Source organism: Eptesicus fuscus, chromosome 2, assembly GCF_027574615.1.
Source record: "Eptesicus fuscus isolate TK198812 chromosome 2, DD_ASM_mEF_20220401, whole genome shotgun sequence".
Classification (NCBI taxonomy): Eukaryota; Metazoa; Chordata; class Mammalia; order Chiroptera; family Vespertilionidae; genus Eptesicus; species Eptesicus fuscus.
In genome coordinates this window covers 60,428,427-60,449,833 of record NC_072474.1, presented here as the reverse complement: position 1 = coordinate 60,449,833, position 21,407 = coordinate 60,428,427, and the positions used below count along the sequence as shown (strand labels likewise).

Genomic DNA, 21,407 nt, shown 5'->3' with positions numbered 1-21,407 from the left:
GCTTGTGGAAAAGGCTCTATTTAATAGGTACGCCTCTGAGGGCAGAGACGCCAGCGCTCAGGCTGGAAGGCCTGATCGACCACAGGAAGCTGCTCTGTGCTCCCTTCCTGGCCCTCTGCCCCGGCGGAGCAGGGTCTGAACACAACAGTTCTGAACCTTGAGTTAGGGTTTAGCCAGGGGCTTGACAACAAACAGGCTGAGTCAGACGTGGCTGGCTGCCAGCCCTCCCTGTGGAAGTCCCCAATCCTCAGGAGGTGATACCTGACTATTGCGGAGACCAGGGGCAGTGACCATTGTGGCGTGGTAAGGATTTGGTGCTTCCTTAAGGCTGCACAAGGTGCAGGAGACAGCAGGACCCTAAGCACAGGCACGCACCCCTGCGTTGGTAATATTCAGGGAGCCTTGGTTTAGCCGATGACATCTAAGAGGTGTGAAGGTCACCGAGGCCGTGGGCTCCATCTCCAGAGCGGTACTCCGGAGCTTCTGGAAGCAGCCGGCCCCCAGGAGCAGCTCCAGACTGTCCGCAGACAGGATGCGGTCCACAAGGAGGCGTGTGGGTGGTAACATGCTTTCGAGTGTTATCAAAGTTTATAAAAGCTGGGCTTTAGTGCTGCCTGTGGGCGGTGTGGGGCCCTATCTAGAGGGCATGGTGCCAAGGAACTTGCTTCAACTGTGAGGATAATGTAGGAACCTTAGAAAAATTGGGCAGAAAATAGTTTTTTTGTTTCTTTATTACTTTATCTTGGTCTCTCAGCTGTGAACCACTTAGTTGAGGTTGTTGCAAATATGTAACCTACATGTATGGCCCCCAGCAAGTCCACATTTGTTAAAGGAGAGAGAGAAATGCTGTGAGTTGAAATGGTTCCAGCCAAGTTAGTTCTTATTCTAAAACCACTTTCCAGCATAACATGATTGACCTAGATGACACCACCGTCCATAGCAGCGTTACTATTACTCGAGACTCAAGAACATGAACTTGGAGCTCTGTAGACTTTCTGTTACATCTTTTCTGAAGGATGGAGGTGGTTAAATGGCCAATGGAAAACAGGACAGGAGGTCATGTTTACTTCAGATTGTTGTGTTTTTTTTTTTAAAGTATCCTTATGTGTAGTCATTGAAATATAATAGACACTCTGGCCTCAGATACTGAATTTTTGTTTTCCACACTCCTAGTGAAAACGAAACCACCCAGCTATGATAATAAATCACTGTTTGCCTTTTGCAGAAAAGCTGATCTTAAAAAAGTGATGTCAAATTTGGGAGCGCTATGATGAAACACAGCTAAACATCAGGGAGAATGACTTTTCTAGAAAACTATAAAAGCAGTCTTATGATTGATTTTTCAAGGAGGTAACAGTAGCTTCTCCCAGGAGGCTGCCTGGTTTAGTGGTTGAGAGCATGGACCCGGGTCATCGCTCAGTCCCACCACTGACCAGCTGCACCACTTCAAGAAAATTACCCAGCCTCTTGGGCCTCAGGTTCCTTATCTATAAGCAGAGGTGGTAATCCTGTACTTGGCTTAAAGACTCGTGGCAGGAATTAATTTTAATACAAGCGAAGCACGTAGAACAGGGCCGGGTATGTTGTGGGTGCTCAGCAGATGTTCCCAGCTCCGGCACTCACAGAATAGTCCAGCACCTTGCTTTGCTAGGCTTCGGTATCTAAGACTCTTACTGAATGACTCAAGCCTGTGTACTGAGGGAACGTTATCACATTTGGGAGAAAGTAATCTTCCTGTGAATTTCCAATTGGAAATGTAGAGGCCCATTCAGTTGTTAAGCATTTGAAGGCATTGAGCTGGCTTGGGGGTCTTAAGGGCCCTAACAAGGTTGTCAGCTGGGAGCAGTTTCCAGCTGAGAGTTCTGACCTTGTTCCTAATTGGACTAGCTGGGGAAGCCCCCTCATTTCTGAGAGCTAGACAATACGTTCTGTGAACTACGATGGCTGTAACTTTTCTTAAGTGAATCCTTAAACATAATGCTTAAAACTAATTATTTAATTGGCTCAATAACTAATAGATCTTTGATCATGAAAAGGTTTAATTGGTTATTAACCAGTTTTTTTTAAAGGTAGACTTGTTATATTTTCAAGGTATTTAGGATTTAGAAAACGGAGTGAACCTTTCTCTGAGTAAGTGCTTAGAAGACAAGGATTGTTAAAATCTCCCCCGTAAGGTTGCACAGGTGTAGAGAGTGAGAGCAGGGTGGAATTTTTGGACACCTTTGATCCAATGTGGAGTCCCTGTCAACCATGACAGTTATGTCAAGTAACAATATGTCCATGGCTGAGGTAATGGGGTGTAACAGGAACGCCCGTGGGAGGGGCCCGGAGTGCTCAAAACCACAAGTCTGGCCGCTTAGATAAGAACTCCATCTGGACACTGATATGAATGGCTCCTTCGCCCATTGTGGCTGTAAGAACTCAGAGCTTATCCATTTGACGCTCGAGCTTGGCTGTACCAGGGGTCTCGCTTTGACCCGGTGGGACTTCTGCTCCACTGGGCGAGTGCTGCCACTGTCTCCACCGGTCATGAGACCGACCCTCGCCTCTCTGTGAATGCTACAGTGATTGGGACTTTGCTCTGCTCATTCTATCACATAGCTCCCCCTTTCTGCATGTAACCTGCATGTAATCATATTGGCTTATTGGGGAGGTCTCCCCTAATTAACCCGGCATTGTGGAAAGACACACACGTCTCCTTGGGGGATGCTCACAACAGAAGGGCTTTGCATGTAATAGGCGCTTAATAAATGTTGACTGATTTCATTTTAATCTTCCTTTTTTGTGTGTGTGTATTGTGACTTAATAGGAAGTAGAGCTAATGACAAATACACCTCAAATAAAACTCTACTGACTTTTTGGAGGAGCTCCTCAATCTTCAACTAGAATGTAAAATTTGTACCCCAGATTAGGTTTTGAATGGTTTGGGCTCAATCACTTGCTAGAAGTAAAAACAGCCCCATTTAGGACAGGCCTGGGTGTCACAGAAATTGTTACTAGTTGATGCAACTTCTTTTATGTGTGGGGAGACAAGATCTTCGTGTCATTTATATGCTGCAATAACTGATCATTGTGGCTTGTCTGTATATGCAAAAAAAATTTTTCCCACAAAAGTATAAAACACAACAACCTGCAAAGGCTCTTTGGAAAATATCTCCTCTCTTCTAATTCTTCAATCCTTTCTCTTTTCTTATGTGTTTTCAGGAAAATTTGGGGAGTAGCTTAAAGGGATGGAAAAGCCCCCAACACATAAAGGACTGCACGGGAAACTGTTGGAGATTACTGTTTTAGGCTGAATGTTGGTCACTTGTCTTGGAGAGTTGAAGGGATTCGTAGGTTCTGTAGATTACAGTGCAGTGCTCTCAGGCGTGAACGGGCGTGTGAATCACCCAGGACGTTTGTTCTGATGTGGAGGCTCTGGACCAGAACCTGAGGTTCTGTCCTTCCAACAAGCCTCCCACGGAAGTGGCTGCCGCTGCCCGCCGCCACTTTTGGAGTATTTTCTGTTTGCTGGAATGCCTCACAGCAGAGGCTCTCCACTTGGTGCGCATTAGATCCCCTGAGGACATTTTAAAACGCTAAGGCATGGGCCCCTTCCCCGGGGGTTCATTGGCCTGGGGTGTGAGCTGAGTGTCAGGAGTTTATCAGTCTCCCCAGGTGATGTCCTTGTGGAGGCAAGGTTGTGAAGACTGGAGGACCTGAATTATTTTCATTGGTTCACATCGTTGTGGATATACCTGTCTTCAAAGTGGTGTCCTCTGTGTGTGCTTCAAATGACTATTTTCTATTCTTTTTAACTTCTTCTTTGGACCCATGTTTTGAAAGAGTTTCTCTACTGAGCACACTACGTTTGAACAACTTTGTTTTCTTACGTTTGAATTAATCAGACCATAAGCCGTTGCCCGTCAGATTCCTGATCCAGCCTGAGCTAACTGGTGTGACCACACTGAGTTGGCATCAGCTCCAGAGTCCTTCCCACCCTTTCCATGGGCAAATGTGTGGTTTCTTTGGACTTTTTGAAATGTTGAGAATAGTCCACTGAGCTCTGCTTGCTTCATTTGTGGACCCCGGTCAGAGGCCATTGATGACGTAGTGAGAGAGCCCCGCAGACAGTCCTGGTTTGGGGTTAGATCGCTCCCTTGAGTTCACGTGTAGGAGGAAGGCTGCCAAGCTGCAGCTCCGCGGAGTTCTTCCCAGGTCTCTGTTTCCTGCAGACAGGCCAACGTGCCCTCAGTCCCATCCAACCTGGAGACTGGATGTGCCTGAGAGCAGGGAGCTCCTGGTAGGTAAGGAGTGAAGGTTAAGGTATCAGAGACGGCTTCTGAGAAGAGCTGCCCTTGTTGGGGTTGGAATCATGGTAGTGGAGAGGAGGGGAAAGGACATTCCAGCAAAGAGAACAGACTCTGCGCAGTGATGGGCGGGCGGCGTGAGGGAAGTGTCTGGCTGGAGGGGGTTGTGGAGATGGGGTGGGGAGAGGATGGAGGGAAGATGGTAGAGGAGAAGGCTACTGAAGTTGGGCCAAGCTGGGCAAGGGTATTAGATGCCCCCTGAAGAAATTGGTTTTCATTCTGGAGACAGAGGAAATGCACATTTTATTTTTGTCCTTTTCGTAAGAGAATAACATTGATGTATATTTTAAAATGGCAGTAATGTTGAAGGTTGAGTGGGGGGGAGAGAGTTGGCAAGAGAAATAATTCTTTTGAAGCCATTGAAAAAAGCATGATGATATATGAAGAACCTGAAATAAGTGTGGTGGGAGTTCCATAAAAATGGATACAAAGAAGATTGTATCCTCTTCACCTGAGGATCTGTTTTTATTAGTTTTAGAAAAAGAGGAAGGGAGAGAGAGAGAAACATGGACTAGGGATTGAACCGGCAACCTGGGGATATGTGCCCTGACCAGAACCAAACCCTGGGCCTTTAGGTGCATGGGACCGTGCCCAACCAACTGAGCCACACTGGCCAGGGCTACGATTATTTTTAATTTCAAAAAGGAATTAGAAGCTGTGAATGGGTACAATATTGACTCTACATAAGATTTGGTAAATTAAGGATGTTAGCCCTGGAGCAGCAGTTTCTAAACTTTCCTGTACAACAGAATCACCTGGAGGGCTTGTGGGACTAATTGCTGGGCCCCACCCTCGATTGTGTAAGTTTGCATGGGTCCTGAAAATTTGCAAAAGAATGCAGGAAAGAAGCAACAAGGGGGGGAAAAAACCCTGAGGGATAAATGGAGAACAAACACCAAGTTGGTGGAACTTAAACCCAACTGTATCAATAATTTAAATAAATGACTAAACATTTCTATTACAAGTCAGAGATCCTGCAGACTGGGTCTTACTCAATATATTAATGTGTTCACAATAAATACACCATCAAGCAGTAAGCGTAAGAAAGCTAGATGGCACCCAGCATGAAGAGTCCTGTGGAGCTGACCGGAACCCCACCTGCAGCACGTGTTCCAACCCTAGTCAGCCAAGCTCAGGGGCGCCCACCCGGCCCAGCTGCACCCAGTCCCCCTGCAGATCCACGAAGGAGAAAAATAAATGTTGATATAATTCCCTTTAAAAACAAGAAAAAGAAAGCTAGATGGCCACATTAGGTTCAAGAGGGCAGAAGGAGCATCAGTGGGTGAGAACTGCGGACAAGCCAATGCTAGCGCTCTGGAGCACAGAACTTTCCAGAGCCCATCCCTTGCGAGCAGTGGAAGGGGCTGCCTTGTCATGCCAACAGTGGTCTCTGGAGGTAGGCAGACAGGCCAGTCTCGGTAGAGAAAGAGCATGCTTGCCCGGAGAAACGGGTTAGATGACCCCTGCTTTCTTTCGGGAGCTGAGATTTTATTTTACAGTCACCTACTCGCTGCATAACGACAAACCACAGTGATTCCGTAAGATAACAATGGAGCTGAAAAATTCCTCTTGCCGAGTGATGTCATAGCCATGGAAATGTCACAGCACAACACATTACTCACGTGTGTGTGTGTGTGTGTGGTGATGCTGGTGTAAACAAACCCACTGTGCTGCCTGTCAGATAAAAGCACTGTACAAACAATGTTGTACGGTTCAGAATACTTGATAATGATGATAAATGGCTATGTTGCTGGTTTATGTATTTACTGTACTATACTATTTATCATTATTTTAGAGTGTATTCTTTCTACTTATTAAAAAATGGTTGCTGTTAACAGTATTGCCATCTTTGTACTGGCAGCCTTATATATCTCTTGTTTACCCAGTCTCTTGATCGCCTCCTTTTCTCTTGTGCTTGATTTAATCGCATGTTTTATACAAGCACACGCTGTCCGGGCTGGTGTCCTAAGAGCAGTAGGTTATGCCACGGAGCCTCAGAGTGCAGGCGGCTCACCATCTAGGTCTGCGTACGTGCACTCTAGGATGTTCACCCCGTGGCAAAGTTGCCTAAGGACACAATTCTCAGAAGGACACATTTCTCAGAATGTGTCTCCGTCATTAAGTGGCGTGTGACTCCACTTCCTTTTTCACAGTTGTGATTTTCTTTTTTGTGTGTCACTACAAAAGCAGGTATGTGTTCATTTCATAGCACTTAGAAAATTCTAAAATGTGCAGAAAAGGTAAGTCATCTGCCAGCATTTTGGTAAAGGGGCCCAGTCAGTCTTTTGAATACGCGTATTTAATCAATTCTGAAGAAGTGGGATCATGGCAAGTGCAGTGTATTGCAACAGCTTTTAAAACACTCCCTTATACTGTATTGTGTATTTCCATGCTATTAAATGTGTCTGTAAAACAGGAGGGTGAAAGCATGTTCAACCCAGGGAGAGAAAGTAATTAGAGACTAGTTTTATAAATTCAAAACATTTTAAAGGGATGCTTTCTGCACTCCTGTACTTTTACTAGCTCGAGAGCACTCTGGGGTTTTTGTGGCGATTTATATGTGGAGAAAGAGCCAGGAAAAGGAGTGAGTGCCTGATCTCTAGTTTGGGTGACGGATGACTGTCGGATAACCAAGGACCAAGAGGAGAGGAGTAGGTTGGATCTGGGGCTAATCAGATTCACGTTGAGTTGGAGTAGCTGGGGGTCCACTGCCTGGCCTGAGCCATTTCTCAGTCTGACACACAGTGTCTCTTTCCCTCGCCCTCCTGCCTTTCCTTTTTAAAAGCATCACTACTGCCCCACTCCCTGCATACTCGTTGTTGTGCATACTCCCTGGGTTTGGCTATTCTAAAACTTAAGGGGGCAGATCCAATTTCAAGGGGCTTATTGCTAATCGTTACAGGTACAAACATTATAGAGCTATGGAATTCACATCTTCAGTTAACTGCTTTCGTGTCTCCGTGCCACCCGCTCCCATTCTGCCTTGGGTGATGGCATGCTCTCCTTCCTCCGGAGAAACCACCCTTGTGGACCCGAGCAGGGTGCAGGCTGAATGGTAGCTTTTTCTGGGCCTCTCTAGTGTGGTACACTTTCCACTAATTTACTTATTTTATACAACCTCCCAAGTGCCTTTTCACATCCAGGAAAGAGTTTGGGGGCAGCTGCAAAGAACAGACTTGGAGTTGGGTTGGGCTGGAGTGACACTTGGGGAAGTCACTGATGGTACTGTCCAAGACATGGTGTAGACTGAGAGGACAGTGAAGTTTTCTGGTCGTTTCTCTTGGATCCTGTATGTGTGAGCAGAAGGGATTATAACATAAAATGAGTTGCTCCCTAACTAGAGTGGTATTCTGGAAGTTCACAGAGGAGAGCTTCAAGGAAGGTGGTCACTGGCCTTACAAAGGAAGGAGGCCATTTGTTTAGAAAGTCCAGCTGGGATGGCTGAAGGAGCCTGAGGCATGGCTTTTAAGGAGCGGAGACTGATACTGGGGGAAACGGCTGATGGTAGAATTGGGTGGGGTAGAGAAAATAGAAGGTGAGCCTGGAGCTTCTTGTAGTACAGAAAGTAAGGAAGTGCTCAAAAGGTGAGTCAGTGACAAAATTGAGCAAGTCAAAGGGACAAGGAGCTAACCTGAAAGAGCTCCCAATGGCCAAGGCCTGGACAAACTTGAGCAACAAAATACATCATGCAGTATTGGATTATAACCCAAAGTATAAAATAATTATCCACGAGTCCATAGTGATACAAATAAGTGATTGACTAAATGAATAACCGGAGAAGAAAACCTTTCTTACACAAGAATTCTAAATAATATGTGTAGACCTACCACCCTACAGGAGGTGAAATACAATCCCCTCCCTCTCTTGAAGGGAAAAACATCGGACAAGCCCAGTTAGAGCAACATTCTACAGGATACCTGGTCTGAATGCAAAGCTGTGAAGGTCCTGAAAAACAAGGGGGGACTGAGAAACTGTCACAGACCCAGGGCAGTGGGTGATGATGCCCTGGATTGGGTCTTGGAACAGAATGAGGACATTAACAGAGAAACGAATGAAATCAGAATCAAGTCTGGAGTTTAGTTCATAGTAGTAGCCTATGCTGATTTCTCAGTTTGACAAATGACAAATGGTGTAGTAAGCTGTGAAAATGGGGGAACTGGCTGGGGAATTCTTTGCAACTTTTCTGTAAATCTAAAAGTATTCCAAAATAAAAAGTCTAAAAAAGTGTATGTGTGAGAGTGTGAGTGTGTGTGTGTTGAAGGAACTTGAGCTTTTGTAGGCTGAGAATAAGTTATTGGTGTAGATGGGCAGGGGTATTTGGGAGGGGAAGGAGGGATGCTTTATCAGTGCACAATAGAGGGAGATGTGGAGAAATGCAGACTAGAAGCAGAGAAAAAGAAAAGAGGTAAAGAGTTCACGTTGTCTTTAAACATCTTTGTGCACTCCCAACAGAATGTTGAACAATTGCAAGTCTTCATTCTCAGACTTATCATCTGAGACATAGCAGAGAAAATCTGCCTTCTGATGGCCCTGTCCATCTTATTTCATAATTCTAACATATAGCTAGGTAGGTACGGCATGGGGTTACCTGGATGTCTATTCCCATTTTCTGATTTGAGCTCCGGCACTCTCCTCCTATATAGAACTGTCCCTTTGGGGCCTTAGAGGTATTTATATCCGGGAGCAGTGTACCCTTTTAAGGTTGATTTGGTTGGGTGAGAGGCCTGCTTTCTTGTTCAAGAAGGGAAAGGCAAGCAGGACGTGAAAGGAAATCCTGAACCCTGGTTTTAGGAAAGGGATTTGGAAATTAAAGACCTGGTAATAAGATTGATTTAAAACCTTTGCCCTCATACTTCTTGAGACTTTCCATGTACCCCATTTTGAAGACCCTGGTAGAGGACTGAGAGGGAGTGAATCTGGAATGTTGCCTGGGGGGAGAGAGAACTCCTGCGCCGTTTTCCCTGCGGCCTCTACCCTGGTCACTGCTCTTTTTCTCCTCTGTCTCTCCTCCCTTTTCCTGGGTTGATTTATTCGAGATCAGGTCCTAGTGGCAACCTTGAGCACCCTTCTCCTGGTGAAGTGATTTGTGTAGTGTCCTCATTAAACAACATTCCATTGAGACGAAGTAGCAGTTCTTAGTGAGGAGATTTGACCTATGTATATTTTTAGACCAAAAGTGCTCCTAGAGAGTAGACTCACTGAATGAGCATCATGGCACAAATGTGTACATTGAATGAGGTATTTTACAGTTCCCATAAGGGCAGCCTGTTCACATTTTTAAAAGATAATTAAGGTGAGTTAGATTTTGTCTTCCATCTCTTAAATTTAAAAAAAAGTTTAAAAATGTAAATATATATATATTTTTAAACATATGCCTATCCATATTTTGCCAAATAAATGATGGAGCACTTAAAGATTATTTTCACTCTAGGATAACAATATCTAGTGCACATTTGTGTTAGTAGTTAAGATGTGTTACACATGCCACATACATTGTTGCCACTACATGTGTGTAAGTCACTTATAAAGCTCATTGATTTACTAGTAAAGAGCGAATAAAGCTCTGGCTGATGTGGCTAAGTTGGTTGGGCATTGTCTCGTTCACGGAAAGGTTGCTGGTTCTAATCCCATGCTCATGCCCATGCCTGGATTTCAGGCTCTATTCCTGGTAGGGGGCCTGCAGGAGGCAGCCAATTGATATTCCACTCTCACATCCATGATTCTCTCTCTCTCTCTTCCCTCTCTCTAAAAATCAGTTTCAAAAAAAAATCTTTAAAGAGCTAATAAAAAGGTACTCTTGTGGTTCAAGAATCCATTTCAGATAGTAGACTACTCTAAATTCTGCCCTATTTATTAAATTCTTATAAATTCTGCCCTAATTATTAAATCGTGTACCTTCCTCTTTTGGTTTTAGCATACCTGGTTACTGTAGGATTGATGAATTCAGGAAATGTAGAGTTGATTAGCACATTTCCACTGTACAGAAAAACTTATTTTATTAGATAGATGATGTTTTGCTGTTATATAACATCTTTCCACTATTTTCATTAGAAAGTCTTCACTGTACTGGGCAATGACTAATATAATCCTAATTTTGTAAAAGGGCGGTGAAGATTGGCAGGTGATCTTACTCTTTATTTTCCAGACTAGTAGCCCATTTGCAGGAAAAATCCTGCAAGCGGCCGCTGCGGCCGCATGCGCTGCCGCTGCCGCCGCTGTTGCAGCCGCCGCGCCTGCACCCGCGCCGCTGCCACCCGCCCCCCGCCCCGCCCGGGCTTTCCCTCTGGCAGCCATCTTGCTTTCTGCTTTTCCTCCATCTTCCTTCTAAGTTGTCTTCAGTCTTCACTCCTCCCTCCCTCAGCGTATGCAAATTAACTGCCATCTTTGTTGGGTAATTTGCATACTCGCCCTGATTGGCTGGTAGGCGTGGCTTTTGGCTGGTGGGCGTGGCTTGGGCGTAGCAAAGGTGCGGTCAATTTGCATATTACTATTTTATTAGGTAGGGTAAGTTGGATGTATTAGTTGGTCCAGTCTGAGCATACTCTAGGGCCCAGAAGTCTTCCCAAGTCCATAGAGCCTCAGGTCCTTGCTAAGTGGGTTGCAAGGGATCATGAACCACATCAGAGTATAACAGATGTTGTATGTGGTCCTGTATCCTCAAATTTCATCAGAAAGCCAAAGAATTCTGTGCCACCAAAAGGTTAAGAATGTCTTTTTGTTCAGTGTCACTGCTGAACAAGTCTGTGGGTCGGGTACAATGGTGTTTTCAGACACTTGGAAATAATAGCGCCCATGTTTGTATTGCAGTAGTTCTTCAGCCACATATAGTATTCAGTTACAGAATTTCTCCTGCACTTACCTCCAGTATTTTTAGATTTATTGCAAATCTAGTGTAGTCCCACTTCTGTTTCATATTACCCTCACTAATTTACATTACAGATGATCTGGAGAGGCTAGGGAATCTCAGTTGTAATCCTGATCTGCTGTTCATTCCAAATTTCCTTTTGGGTAAATATTTGCTGCATTCTTTCATTTCTTCATAGTATTTAAATAATGTCAGGACAATGGACACAGCTCAGAGAGGAAAAATTTAATTTTAAATATTAGTGTTGTTACCATTCTAGCTTGTGGTAAATTGAAAATTTGTGAGTAAATGCTATTATGAAATATTGTTTCGGCTTACATGTCTGACATCAATTTGTTTAAAGCATAAATGATCATATTTGGTATTTAGAACAGCAAGAGAAAAATGGGGGGAAATGACAAGCAAAACACTTCTGGGAGGAGACTTTTGTCTGAATTTATATACTTTGTTTTCTTAAGGTGGGTTTGTCTCTCTACTATTACAAAAGAATATATATATATATATATCCATCCAACAGTATTTTATTGTTCAATAGAGAACTCTTAGGAATGAAAATAAATGCTTCTAACCATGATCCTTAAAATGACTGAGGGATTATGAACCAACACTGAGTCAAAAAGCTCTTAACATTTTCTAAATACACATGATCTAAGTAAGTGGTTCACATATAAGCAGACAAGTATTCGCTGGCGAATTTGTTAAAATGCACATGCCTGGGACCTCACCCCATAAGGATTTTGATTCCGTAGTTCTGGAGTTTATGTTTTTACACATGTTCCAAGTGATTTGACCACATTTTTGTTAAGGCTGATCTAGGTGCTAAGAGGTTTCATGGTAATAGCTATAATATAACAATATTACCTTTAATATAAGGGAAGCCATGATGAGTGTGGAGAGGTGAGGGAGACATGGAAGTATTGGCAAATGACATGGAATAATTTTGCGCCCCCAAATTCATTGGGAAAAAAAACAAACTTATTTCCAAAATTGAAAAAATTAGTAAGAGGAGTGGGTGTTACTTTACATTTATGCAAATGTCTTTACTGTCTAGCTTAACAGAAGACAGCTGGAATCTCATATCTGTTTCTGTATTCCGTTTTAACAGTGTTTTGGTTGAAGTCTATGAAGAAGATTCAGTCTTACAGAGAAAATACCTTTTTTTGATACTATGCCCAAACTCCACCACAAGTCATAGTTTCTGAAAGGTTCGTTGCCGTGTGGAATCTGAAATCATATCACTGAGCGTTTTTGTTTTTTTAACTTTGCTACATTAAAATCCATTCGTCTGTCTTGCACTTTCAGTGGGTCATTTACCCATGAGTGATTTTGTACCATTCAGAAAATATTGGTCACGAAGTCAGGCAGACCTTCTAAAATCCCATTCATTCCTGTCCTTATTCATCAGAAAAGTCTTCAAGTATTGGGTGGCAGATGTGAAGTTATCCAAAATGCTTGAAAGCTCAAAACTGGTTGTTGGCAATAAAGACTGTCAGTTGTTTCCCTTGCAGAAACAGGCTCACTTTGTTCACTGTGGAGGAAATGACTGCCCAGTACCCACGTCAAGGTACCCACATTTTGTCAATTGTTATTTCAAGAGAAAATGGTCGTCCACGAAAAAGCAGCTAGTGCAGCTTGCAACTCCACTACACAAGTGCCTTTTTGCTAGACCCCCATTGTACTCCACTCCGCCGCAGCCGAGTGCTTCCTGTGTACTTCCCATTCTGTCACAAAGAACATCAAAATGACCTGGACTCAAGGGTCAAGATTTAATAAAGTAGTAATTCCTACAGCTTGCTTCCTTAAGGGCTTTCGCGAAGGAAATTGGTGTGTGCCTTTTTTTTTTTTTTTTTTTTTTCATTTTTTATTGCTAATACGCGGTGAAGAAGAATGCAGTGACTACCAGGCCCATTTGCTGCCAGTGCCTTGATTAGCGCTAAGGCGCCAGCAGTTTCCCCACAATTACTTTTGCACCATGAGTGCAAATGTCAGCACAGTGAAAAGACAAATAATGCCTTTGTGTTCTTCTAAAAATAGTTTTGACCTCTGAGAAGGTCGTGGGGACTCTCCAGAGTCCACTGAACCACCATTGGAGATGCATTGGGCCTTTCTCCCACCCCCAGCCTCCCAACTTTGTATTTTTTTTGTGCCAGACATCAACATGTCTGTATTCTAGGGCTTCTGAGTAATACAGTCTGGAGTATTTCTGTGCGATGGGCAACAACTGTCACGATTCTAGCTAGAGTGGGGAGTGCACAGGACAGGCATTCATTTAAGAATTTCCAGCTCCTTCGTGGTGCTGTGGTCCCCGTGAGTGTTGAAACACAACCTCCCTCCATCTCTACCCAAGGAAGTTTTTTTTTTTTCTTTAGGCACAGTTTAAGTTTAAATGCCTTCCCCAGCCTAGGACGCGATTTCGTTTGTATTTCTTATACAGCTCGCTATACTGTTCGTTTGCATCCTCAGTCATTTTTGAAAATTTTGTCAATCCCTTAATTACTTCAAGGACCAAAATGAGTTCGTTTCCTTTGCAATCTGCATGTTGTTAAAAAAAAAAAAAAAGGAGGTTGTTTTGTAAATATTTGTCTCAATATAAAAGGAAATCAAAACTGAAAGCGAGCGGAGTAAAACAAGTGTGCGTGAGTTGCCCATTTCCTGACGGCAAGCATTGCAAAGATCAAAAAGTAGCGAACACGGTTTACTGCTGTGGTTTTTAGTCCTTGCTCCCTGCAGCCTCTTGGGGCTCAGTACTCAACGAATACAAATTGGAGCCGGCGTTCCGAGCGGCCGGGTACCTTGTGTTCCGGCGGTGTGTTTGTACATTGTTAGACCTGGCAAGAACACTCGCCCCGAAGCCTGCAGGCGGGGCTCCCCGCGAACGGCCGAGCTGCGCTGCGTCGGCGCCGGTGCTCCGCGCCCCCGCCCGCCCGCGCAGCCCAGCCTCCGGCTAGGACCGGCCGAGCGCCATGCCCATTTAAGGAGGAGGGCCGTACCATCAGAACTTTGTGCACGGGGAGGGGGGGTGTCCGGGCGAACTCTGACAACTTTCATTGAGCCCCAAAGATTTCCTTCCCTTTCCAACCCTGGCCCGGGGCCTCGTGCTGTCGGGTGGGAGCTGGGAGCGGGTGGGCTTTGGGCGTGGGCCCCTTGCGTGTCCTTTTTTCCGAAATAGCCCTGCGGGATCTCACTCGCTTTGGATTCGGACGCGGTGTCTCCCTCCCCCCTCCCCCCCCGCGGCCCGGCCCGAGTGTGGTTGGTCCGCGAGGCCCCAGTGCCCGGATGTCCATCAGGATTAGTGCGAGCCAATACGCTGGGAGCCGGAGGCTGTGCCGAGGACGCCGGGCTCGGAGCAGGTACTCAGTCCCGCAACCCGGGGAGCCGCGCAGGGGAGCCGTCCCCGCCGGGCGCCGGCCAATGGTGAGCGCGGCGCTGGCAGAAGGGCCGCGGGGGGAAGGCTCTGATGGACAGAAGACCTTGAGCTCTAGCGACTGAAGGATGGCAGCCCAGTCCAGGTGAGCCCGGCGCGGGGAGAAACTTTTCCGATGTGTTCGTGGCCAGGGGATTTGAAGGTTGCGGGGTGGGGGGTGGGGGGGTGGGGAGGGTTGGGGTGCCGCGAAGGAGATGGGCAGGAAGGGAGGCAGCTTTGTCACCGCTTTCTCATCCTTCCCGAGGCCGGGGGGTCGTTAGTTACTGTCAGAGAAAAAACAAAAAACAAAAAAAACGGCAGAGAACATCCTAGACAGGTCCTGTCGGGGAGAGCAGAGCCTTGCATTCAAGTTAGGATTAAAGTTAACGAGCTCTCCTCTGCCAAAAACCGTCCTTAATGTCAGAGAAATGAAGTTGATTGACTGTGTCTGCCTTTCCCCAAATTTTCATTGACTTGCTTTGTGCACCTTCCTTGGGTTCTCTTGATTTTTTTTTTTTTAATTCCCCTCTCGTGTCGTGAGTAGAGTTGTATACACCAATGAATGTAAAACAGTTCACCTTGTGGGGTGGGGGTGGGGGTGGGGGTGGGGTTGAGAATGTGCCTAGTGAGCGATTGGAAATTGTATTGCGAAAATGTACGATTCCCCATAAAACGACGCAGCTTGAGTCTGCTGAGCGGGCAGAGGCCGGGATGTGCGGGGCAGGGGAAGGGGGGATAACGAGCAGCAGTTTGGGGGGGGGGGGGACGCTATTGTAGGAGCCTCAAGCGCTGACTTTCCGTGGTTTTTCACTCATGTTGTAATAGGAGCGTTAAAGACGGGTGATGACAAGGCATTAGTGACTGATTGTAAGGTTCACACTGTGGTGGGAGTTCATTTTAGTTGTGACAGCGGTTGGTGCTCAAGGGACACAGGAGTTATGTGTGTTTATTATTATTATTTTTTAACCTTTAGATTTACTAGAAAGCAGTTTGGTGTCACAGACTTAAGCTATTAAAGAGGGCTCCTCAGGTGGGTATTTGTGGCACAGTGATTTGGGGATATCTTCGAAGGCTAAACCGCATTCCATTGCTAAGGACCCAGATGGATCGCAGAGAAATAGAGGTTTTGATGGTGAAGTGTGGGTTAGGTGAGACTTCAATAAATTCTTTTCTCTTAAGAGCTAGACCTTCCGAGGAAGAAAAGGAATTGCTCTACGTAGAGCACCTCTCCTGGGCGCTACCTGCTTTGTATATTTAATCCTCTCAACGCAGCGGTTTAATCTCTGCCCCCATCTTATTGATTGTTCTAGGAAGGAGTTCTTAACTTGGGGCGAAGGAGAGCAACTTGGATGGGAAACCAAAGTTGCCTGTTTACTTTTGCTAAGTTCACCTGAAATTTAACTGCCAAAGGGGTCCATGGCACAACACCTTTGATTAACATGCACCTTGATCTAAGAAATTCAGTAACTGCTCTCTAACAGTGCAATAATGCGGAGCTGGGATTTGAATTCAGGTGTGAGTGATTTCAGTGCCTCAGCCCTTAAACTAATTAGGAGTAAACGGATTTAATGGCTACAGTGGTTGCCGCAGTGTGCCAGGCACCACGACTTTAATTGGATTACCTCTGACTCTCTCAGTCACTTAAGAAGGCGAGGGCTTTTATTTTCACAGGAGGTCAGTTAAGGAAACTGAGGCCCAGCCAGCCTTTCTTGCTCGAGGTCACACAGGTAGAGCACTTGCTCACTTCCAGGCTGCCTCTTGAACGCTGAGGTGAGGTGTTACAAGGGAGCGGCAAAGCCTCCATGAAATAAAAGCGTGCCAGAAAACAATTTCTGCTAAAAGTGCTTTGCTCCAAGATGTAACCTGAGTTATTAGTGTGGTGGTTCAACCTGTCAGCAGTTGAAATAGGAGGACTGTCCATATTTCACTCTTCTACCTGGCTTTCAGACATGCCCTTGAACTAGGAACAAAGCCACCGGCCTATGATGGGCGCTGGTTTCTTAGCCTACATACTGGGAGGTTAGCTCACAAATGGTAAATGTCCATTTTCTTCTTTTACATCTGGAATGAGGTCCAAGCTCATTTAGACTCGCTGTTTTGAGGGAGAGTGGGTAACCCTTGAGATCCAAAGAGAGACTATGTGGAGAAGGTTGCAGATAAATTGTGGATTTCAGGGAAACCTCGAAGCTGGGCCAAGTGACCCTGAGTAGTCCTAAGTGAAACTGAGCCATCATCTATGATATATAATCTGGGCTAGTAAAATCTTGCCCATGTGCCACACACTGTATCTGTTTGCTCTTGAAACAAGTAATTTAGATTGCTGGGCTCATTGGACCTAGCGATTCATAGTTTGGTTTGTTCTAACCACAGCAGTTTCATTGTGCACTGTTTAAATTTGATTTTTTTTGAGGAGGTAGGTGGGAACTTAGCTGAAACTGAATTTTGTAGCACTGATAGTGAATAGAGCTGACCCCGGCACTTTTCTCATTATTTGGCATTGGTATAAGGTACTATCCTTGATTTGTTACTGATGAGTGTTATATGACTAATTTTTCATGTGTATAGACTAGACAGTGTATTTCTTTTCAATAGTCAGCAAAATATTACCTCACATTTCTTAGTATCCCCTGCATAAGCTGGAAGTACTTCGAATAAGTGAGGGACCTACCTAAGTATTTCTTGGCTTGTGAATCTTTATAAATTGAGGTTGTATATTTTCCTCTTCCTCATTTTAAAACTTAAGAGTAGGAAATTGATCATTTTGTTTGCTTTGTGGTTAATTCCTTCTCTAGAAAAGGAAGACTTATCGTAGAAGGTGAATTGCCTACATTTTAAGAATTAGAATTTGGGTCAGTATTTGAAAACATGGACTATTGGGTTTGAGTTTTCAGAGTGTGGAGAAAGGCACTCACTTAGAAATGCAACATTAGTTACAGCAGGAGAGCACTGTGCCTCACTCTCCGACTAATGTGTTTCTCTGGAACCTGTAAGCACAACAGATACTTGACCCCACTTCCTTGTGGGAATTGTAACAAACTTGCTTTCTCTAATGTGAAATAGTTACAAATTCTGGCTTTTGTTTCCAAATTCTGATTTCAAGCACATGGAGACTATGTTCTTATGTTAAGTACACAGTCTGGCATGCCCTCTTTTGAGAACGAATAAGCCTATGATAGGTAGGGGTGGGCATGGAATCCCAACAGTTTGTAGATCTGTCTTTTTCTGTGAGGATTAGCTTGCTTTTCATTGAGGAGTATGTCGATGGATGCTACAGAAAGGGCTTTGGGTGGTTCCGCATCTCTGCTCACCTCCTCATTGAAGCAACTCCTGAATTCTAGGAAGGAATATGTACATACCTTCAACTACCATCCGGGATTAACTGGTTTTGAAATGCACCTTGTGCTACCTGAGGAGCCCTGGCCCACCCTACCCCGGGGGTGAAAGGTGTGAGGGTGGGAGTGGGGAGATGAACTTGCTTCTTCAGGAGAATAGCATTTGGTGACTGAGAACATCTCAAAAGAGCACTTTCACGTTAATAGCAAAAGGAAATTGGGTTGTCCCGGCCAGGTGGCTCAGTTGGTTGGAGCATCGTCCTGCACACCAAAAAGGTTGTGGGTTTGCTTTCTAATAAGGGTCCATACCTAGGTTTCGGTTCAATCCATGTACAGGCACAAAAAGGAGGCACCCTACCGATGTTTCTCTCCCTCTCCTCTCCTCTCCGTCTCCCTCTCCTTACCCTGTACCCCTCTCTCCCTGTCCCTCTCCTCCCTCTCTTTCTAAAATCAACAAGCATATCTTTCCTAGGGTGAGGATTAAAAAAAAAATTAGGTTTATCAGCTCACCCACCATTGTTTGTTTGAATTTGACTTAATGTTAATGTAGCTTAAAACTAAATAAAGCAAAATCAGATTGTTCCCAAGATTATTATGAAGCCGGTTTTTGGTGGCTCTTTTTAATTTTGGTCAGGGAAATTTTGCTATTGCAAAAAAGGCAATGCTGTTAAACTGGTATAGAACCAGTTTTGCTCCGCCCTCTGCCCCCACCCCTGATTTATGAACTACTGATACCATGGAAGAAAATTCCTGAAAGCAGAGAGGCTCTGAATAAATATGAGCAAATTTCAAAGATGATTGCTGTGGTATTTTGGAAAGTACAGTTCAAGGAACTGATTTCAAGAGGGAAATAATTTATGCACTATTTTGACTCAGTGAATGGTTTCATTTTTCCCCTTCTGACACCATTGTATACAGTGTCCTTGACAGAAGAGAAACACAGACAGGTCTCTTAAATGATTTCCTTCTGGTTCATCCTGAGCGCTCAGCTGAGCTTCCTGACTCACAGACTAGAGCTACTTCCACGATAAAGACAGGAAGGAGGATTGAGTCATTTTTTCAGTCAGCTGGTTTATGGAGATGTTCTTTGGCAAAATTAACACAAGTGATTCCTTGAGAGACTTAGGAGATTCTATATACTAGACCATGAAAAGGTATTCAATAGTTGGTTCTATATCTTAAACATTTTTTTTTAGTAGTTTATTGACTTTACAGAGAGAAGGAGGGAGGGAGAGAGAGAGGAAGTGAGAGAGAGAAGAAGAGAAGAGAAGAGAAGAGAAGAGAAGAGAAGAGAAGAGAAGAGAAGAGAAGAGAAGAGAAGAGAAAGAAGAGGAGACATCTATGTGAGAGCACATTGATCAGTAGATAAGCTGCCTCCTGCACGCCCCTACTGGGGAGCTGCAGACCTGGAATCAAACAGCAACCTTTCAGTGCACAGGACGATGCCCAACCGAGTCACAAGAGAGCCAGGGCTGGTTCTGTTACTTTTGAAAATGAAATTTAGTGAATGCTGTATTTAAATAATTTGAATATCAAATATACTTGGTAATAAACAATATCTTAATCATGGATAAGATAAATCTATTCACTCCTCTTGGTGTTATCATTTATTTGTTTTGAGCATCCAAACCTGTGTATTACCTAATGGCTGTAAAATGGAGGACTTAGAAAGCAGGTTAGCTTCATTACTGCTTTGAAGAACAGTAGACAACTTGATTGCTTCTAAATATATAAGCCTAGTTTTCTTTTAGCAAATTTCTCCATTTTGTTCATTTTCCAGGGTTGGCAAATATACTTAATTCCAAAATTTCCTGTCTTCTAAAAAGGAAAGGCCTGGGTGTGAGAAAGGACTGCTAGCAACAGGGTATTCTCATTTTCCCTTTGTACTACTTGGAAATGTGGTCTGCACCTTTTGGACAGAATTTCTTGGCTCAGAATTATAAACATAGCAGGCTTGGGTGTCATGACCTCTTTGTTGTGGCTCACTTACATTTTATTGATAGAGGGTGGGTGCATAACTTTTGCAGTTTAAATAATTACCTGTCTTTTTCACCTATGTGAAAATAATTGGGAGGGTGGGGGAAAGCTAAACTTGTAATATTTTACCTCTGCTTCAGGGTGTTCTCAATTCATTTTATTATAAACATAACATTTATTCATTTGCTCAAAATAATTATAGCAAGTAGAATGCACAATAATGTCTTGCTCAAATATAAATGTATCACATGAAATGTAACTTTAGACCTTAGTGGGAAGAATAAGATTTATAGCTTTTGGTGGTAATGCCCTGGAAACCCAGAAGTAAAAATTAACTTTAAAATCATCAGGCGCCGACTTTTGACTTTTTGTGTCTTGGTGGTGATCAGTGTTGAGAATTCTTTCTGTGTGCATACTTTTGTTTTCACCTATTCACAGTGAGCTAAAGCTTATCCCTGTGGCCACACAGCCAACAGACTTAGTATTCTGAAAGTCTGGTGAATGTCTGTTTTCTTGTGTTGGTTTATTGGCTTTGTTTTTAATTTAATCAGATTGAACTATCAGATTCTTAAGGCTCTTTCTCAAAGCAGTAATTTGATGTCAGTTTTAATATATTAAGAAGGAATCCCAAGTGAAATCTTGTGAAAGGGAACTGAAGCAAACAGAAAGGGGGAAGTATGCTGTATTTCTATTGACACCTAAATTGTCTTATATTTCCAAAGGGCACGCACAGTTTGACCACATTCTGAAAGTACCAGGAATTGTTCCTCCTCTGCATGGCTCAGGATGGTGACCACTTGGAGATCTATAGGCGATGTGATCCTTTGTTTGGGTGGGCTGGGAGAGCTAAGGATATGGCTCTTGAGTCACTAGCTTACCTTTACTTTATCCAAAAGGATATAGCCCTTCTTTCCAGTATTGCTTACTACTGGATGGCCAGTTAAACAAAAGTAAACTAATATTTTAAGGAGCAGTGTGGTCATCTTAAGTTCAAAGTCGATTAGACTTAAGAATCATCACGTGTGCTTGTTAACATAGTCTGGTCTCCCCCCTCACTCCAACCCCAAGATTCTGATGGACAGGTCCAGGTCAGAGCTTGGGTGGAGCCCTGCTGGCTCTGAGGCAAGGCCTGTGTACCACTCTTTGTGAAATGGGGTGTGTTTGAGAGACATATGTAAATTACAATATATATCGTGCAGTGCACTTACTTTTGGTTTTATTGAAATAGACACGAAGTTGGTGAAGGTAGATATCTACCTCTAGAAATGTATGTACCAATTACAAACTGTAAGTTAAAATGACCAATTGCACTGACAGTTAAAAAAATAGAAGGAGAAAGAAGGTATCGAGAAATAATGCCCAATGTTTAATGGTGCAGCACTCTCCTATGACCTGTTTCTTCTCAAGGACCTGGATAGTTCATTTACCCTTTCCTATCTTCTCTGGGCTCCTTCCCAAAACTAACTCCCCTCCCCCAGTTT

The 21,407-nt window shown here is 44.0% G+C and overlaps 1 protein-coding gene across 2 annotated transcripts in view; it reads left to right on the top strand.

Moving 5' to 3' along the window:
• The window catches only part of AFF1 (ALF transcription elongation factor 1), a 194,375-nt gene that overhangs the window by 46,221 nt on the left and 126,747 nt on the right, over nucleotides 1-21,407 (top strand). The window contains exon 1 of one of the 2 annotated variants that reach the window (XM_028148279.2): nucleotides 14,526-14,723. The exons of the other annotated variant lie outside the window; for it this stretch is intronic. Within the exon in view, the coding sequence (XP_028004080.2) occupies nucleotides 14,707-14,723 (17 nt within the window). The 5' untranslated portion in view covers nucleotides 14,526-14,706. Of the gene's footprint in view, nucleotides 1-14,525; nucleotides 14,724-21,407 lie in introns of those variants that run through there. 2 annotated transcript variants of the gene reach the window in all.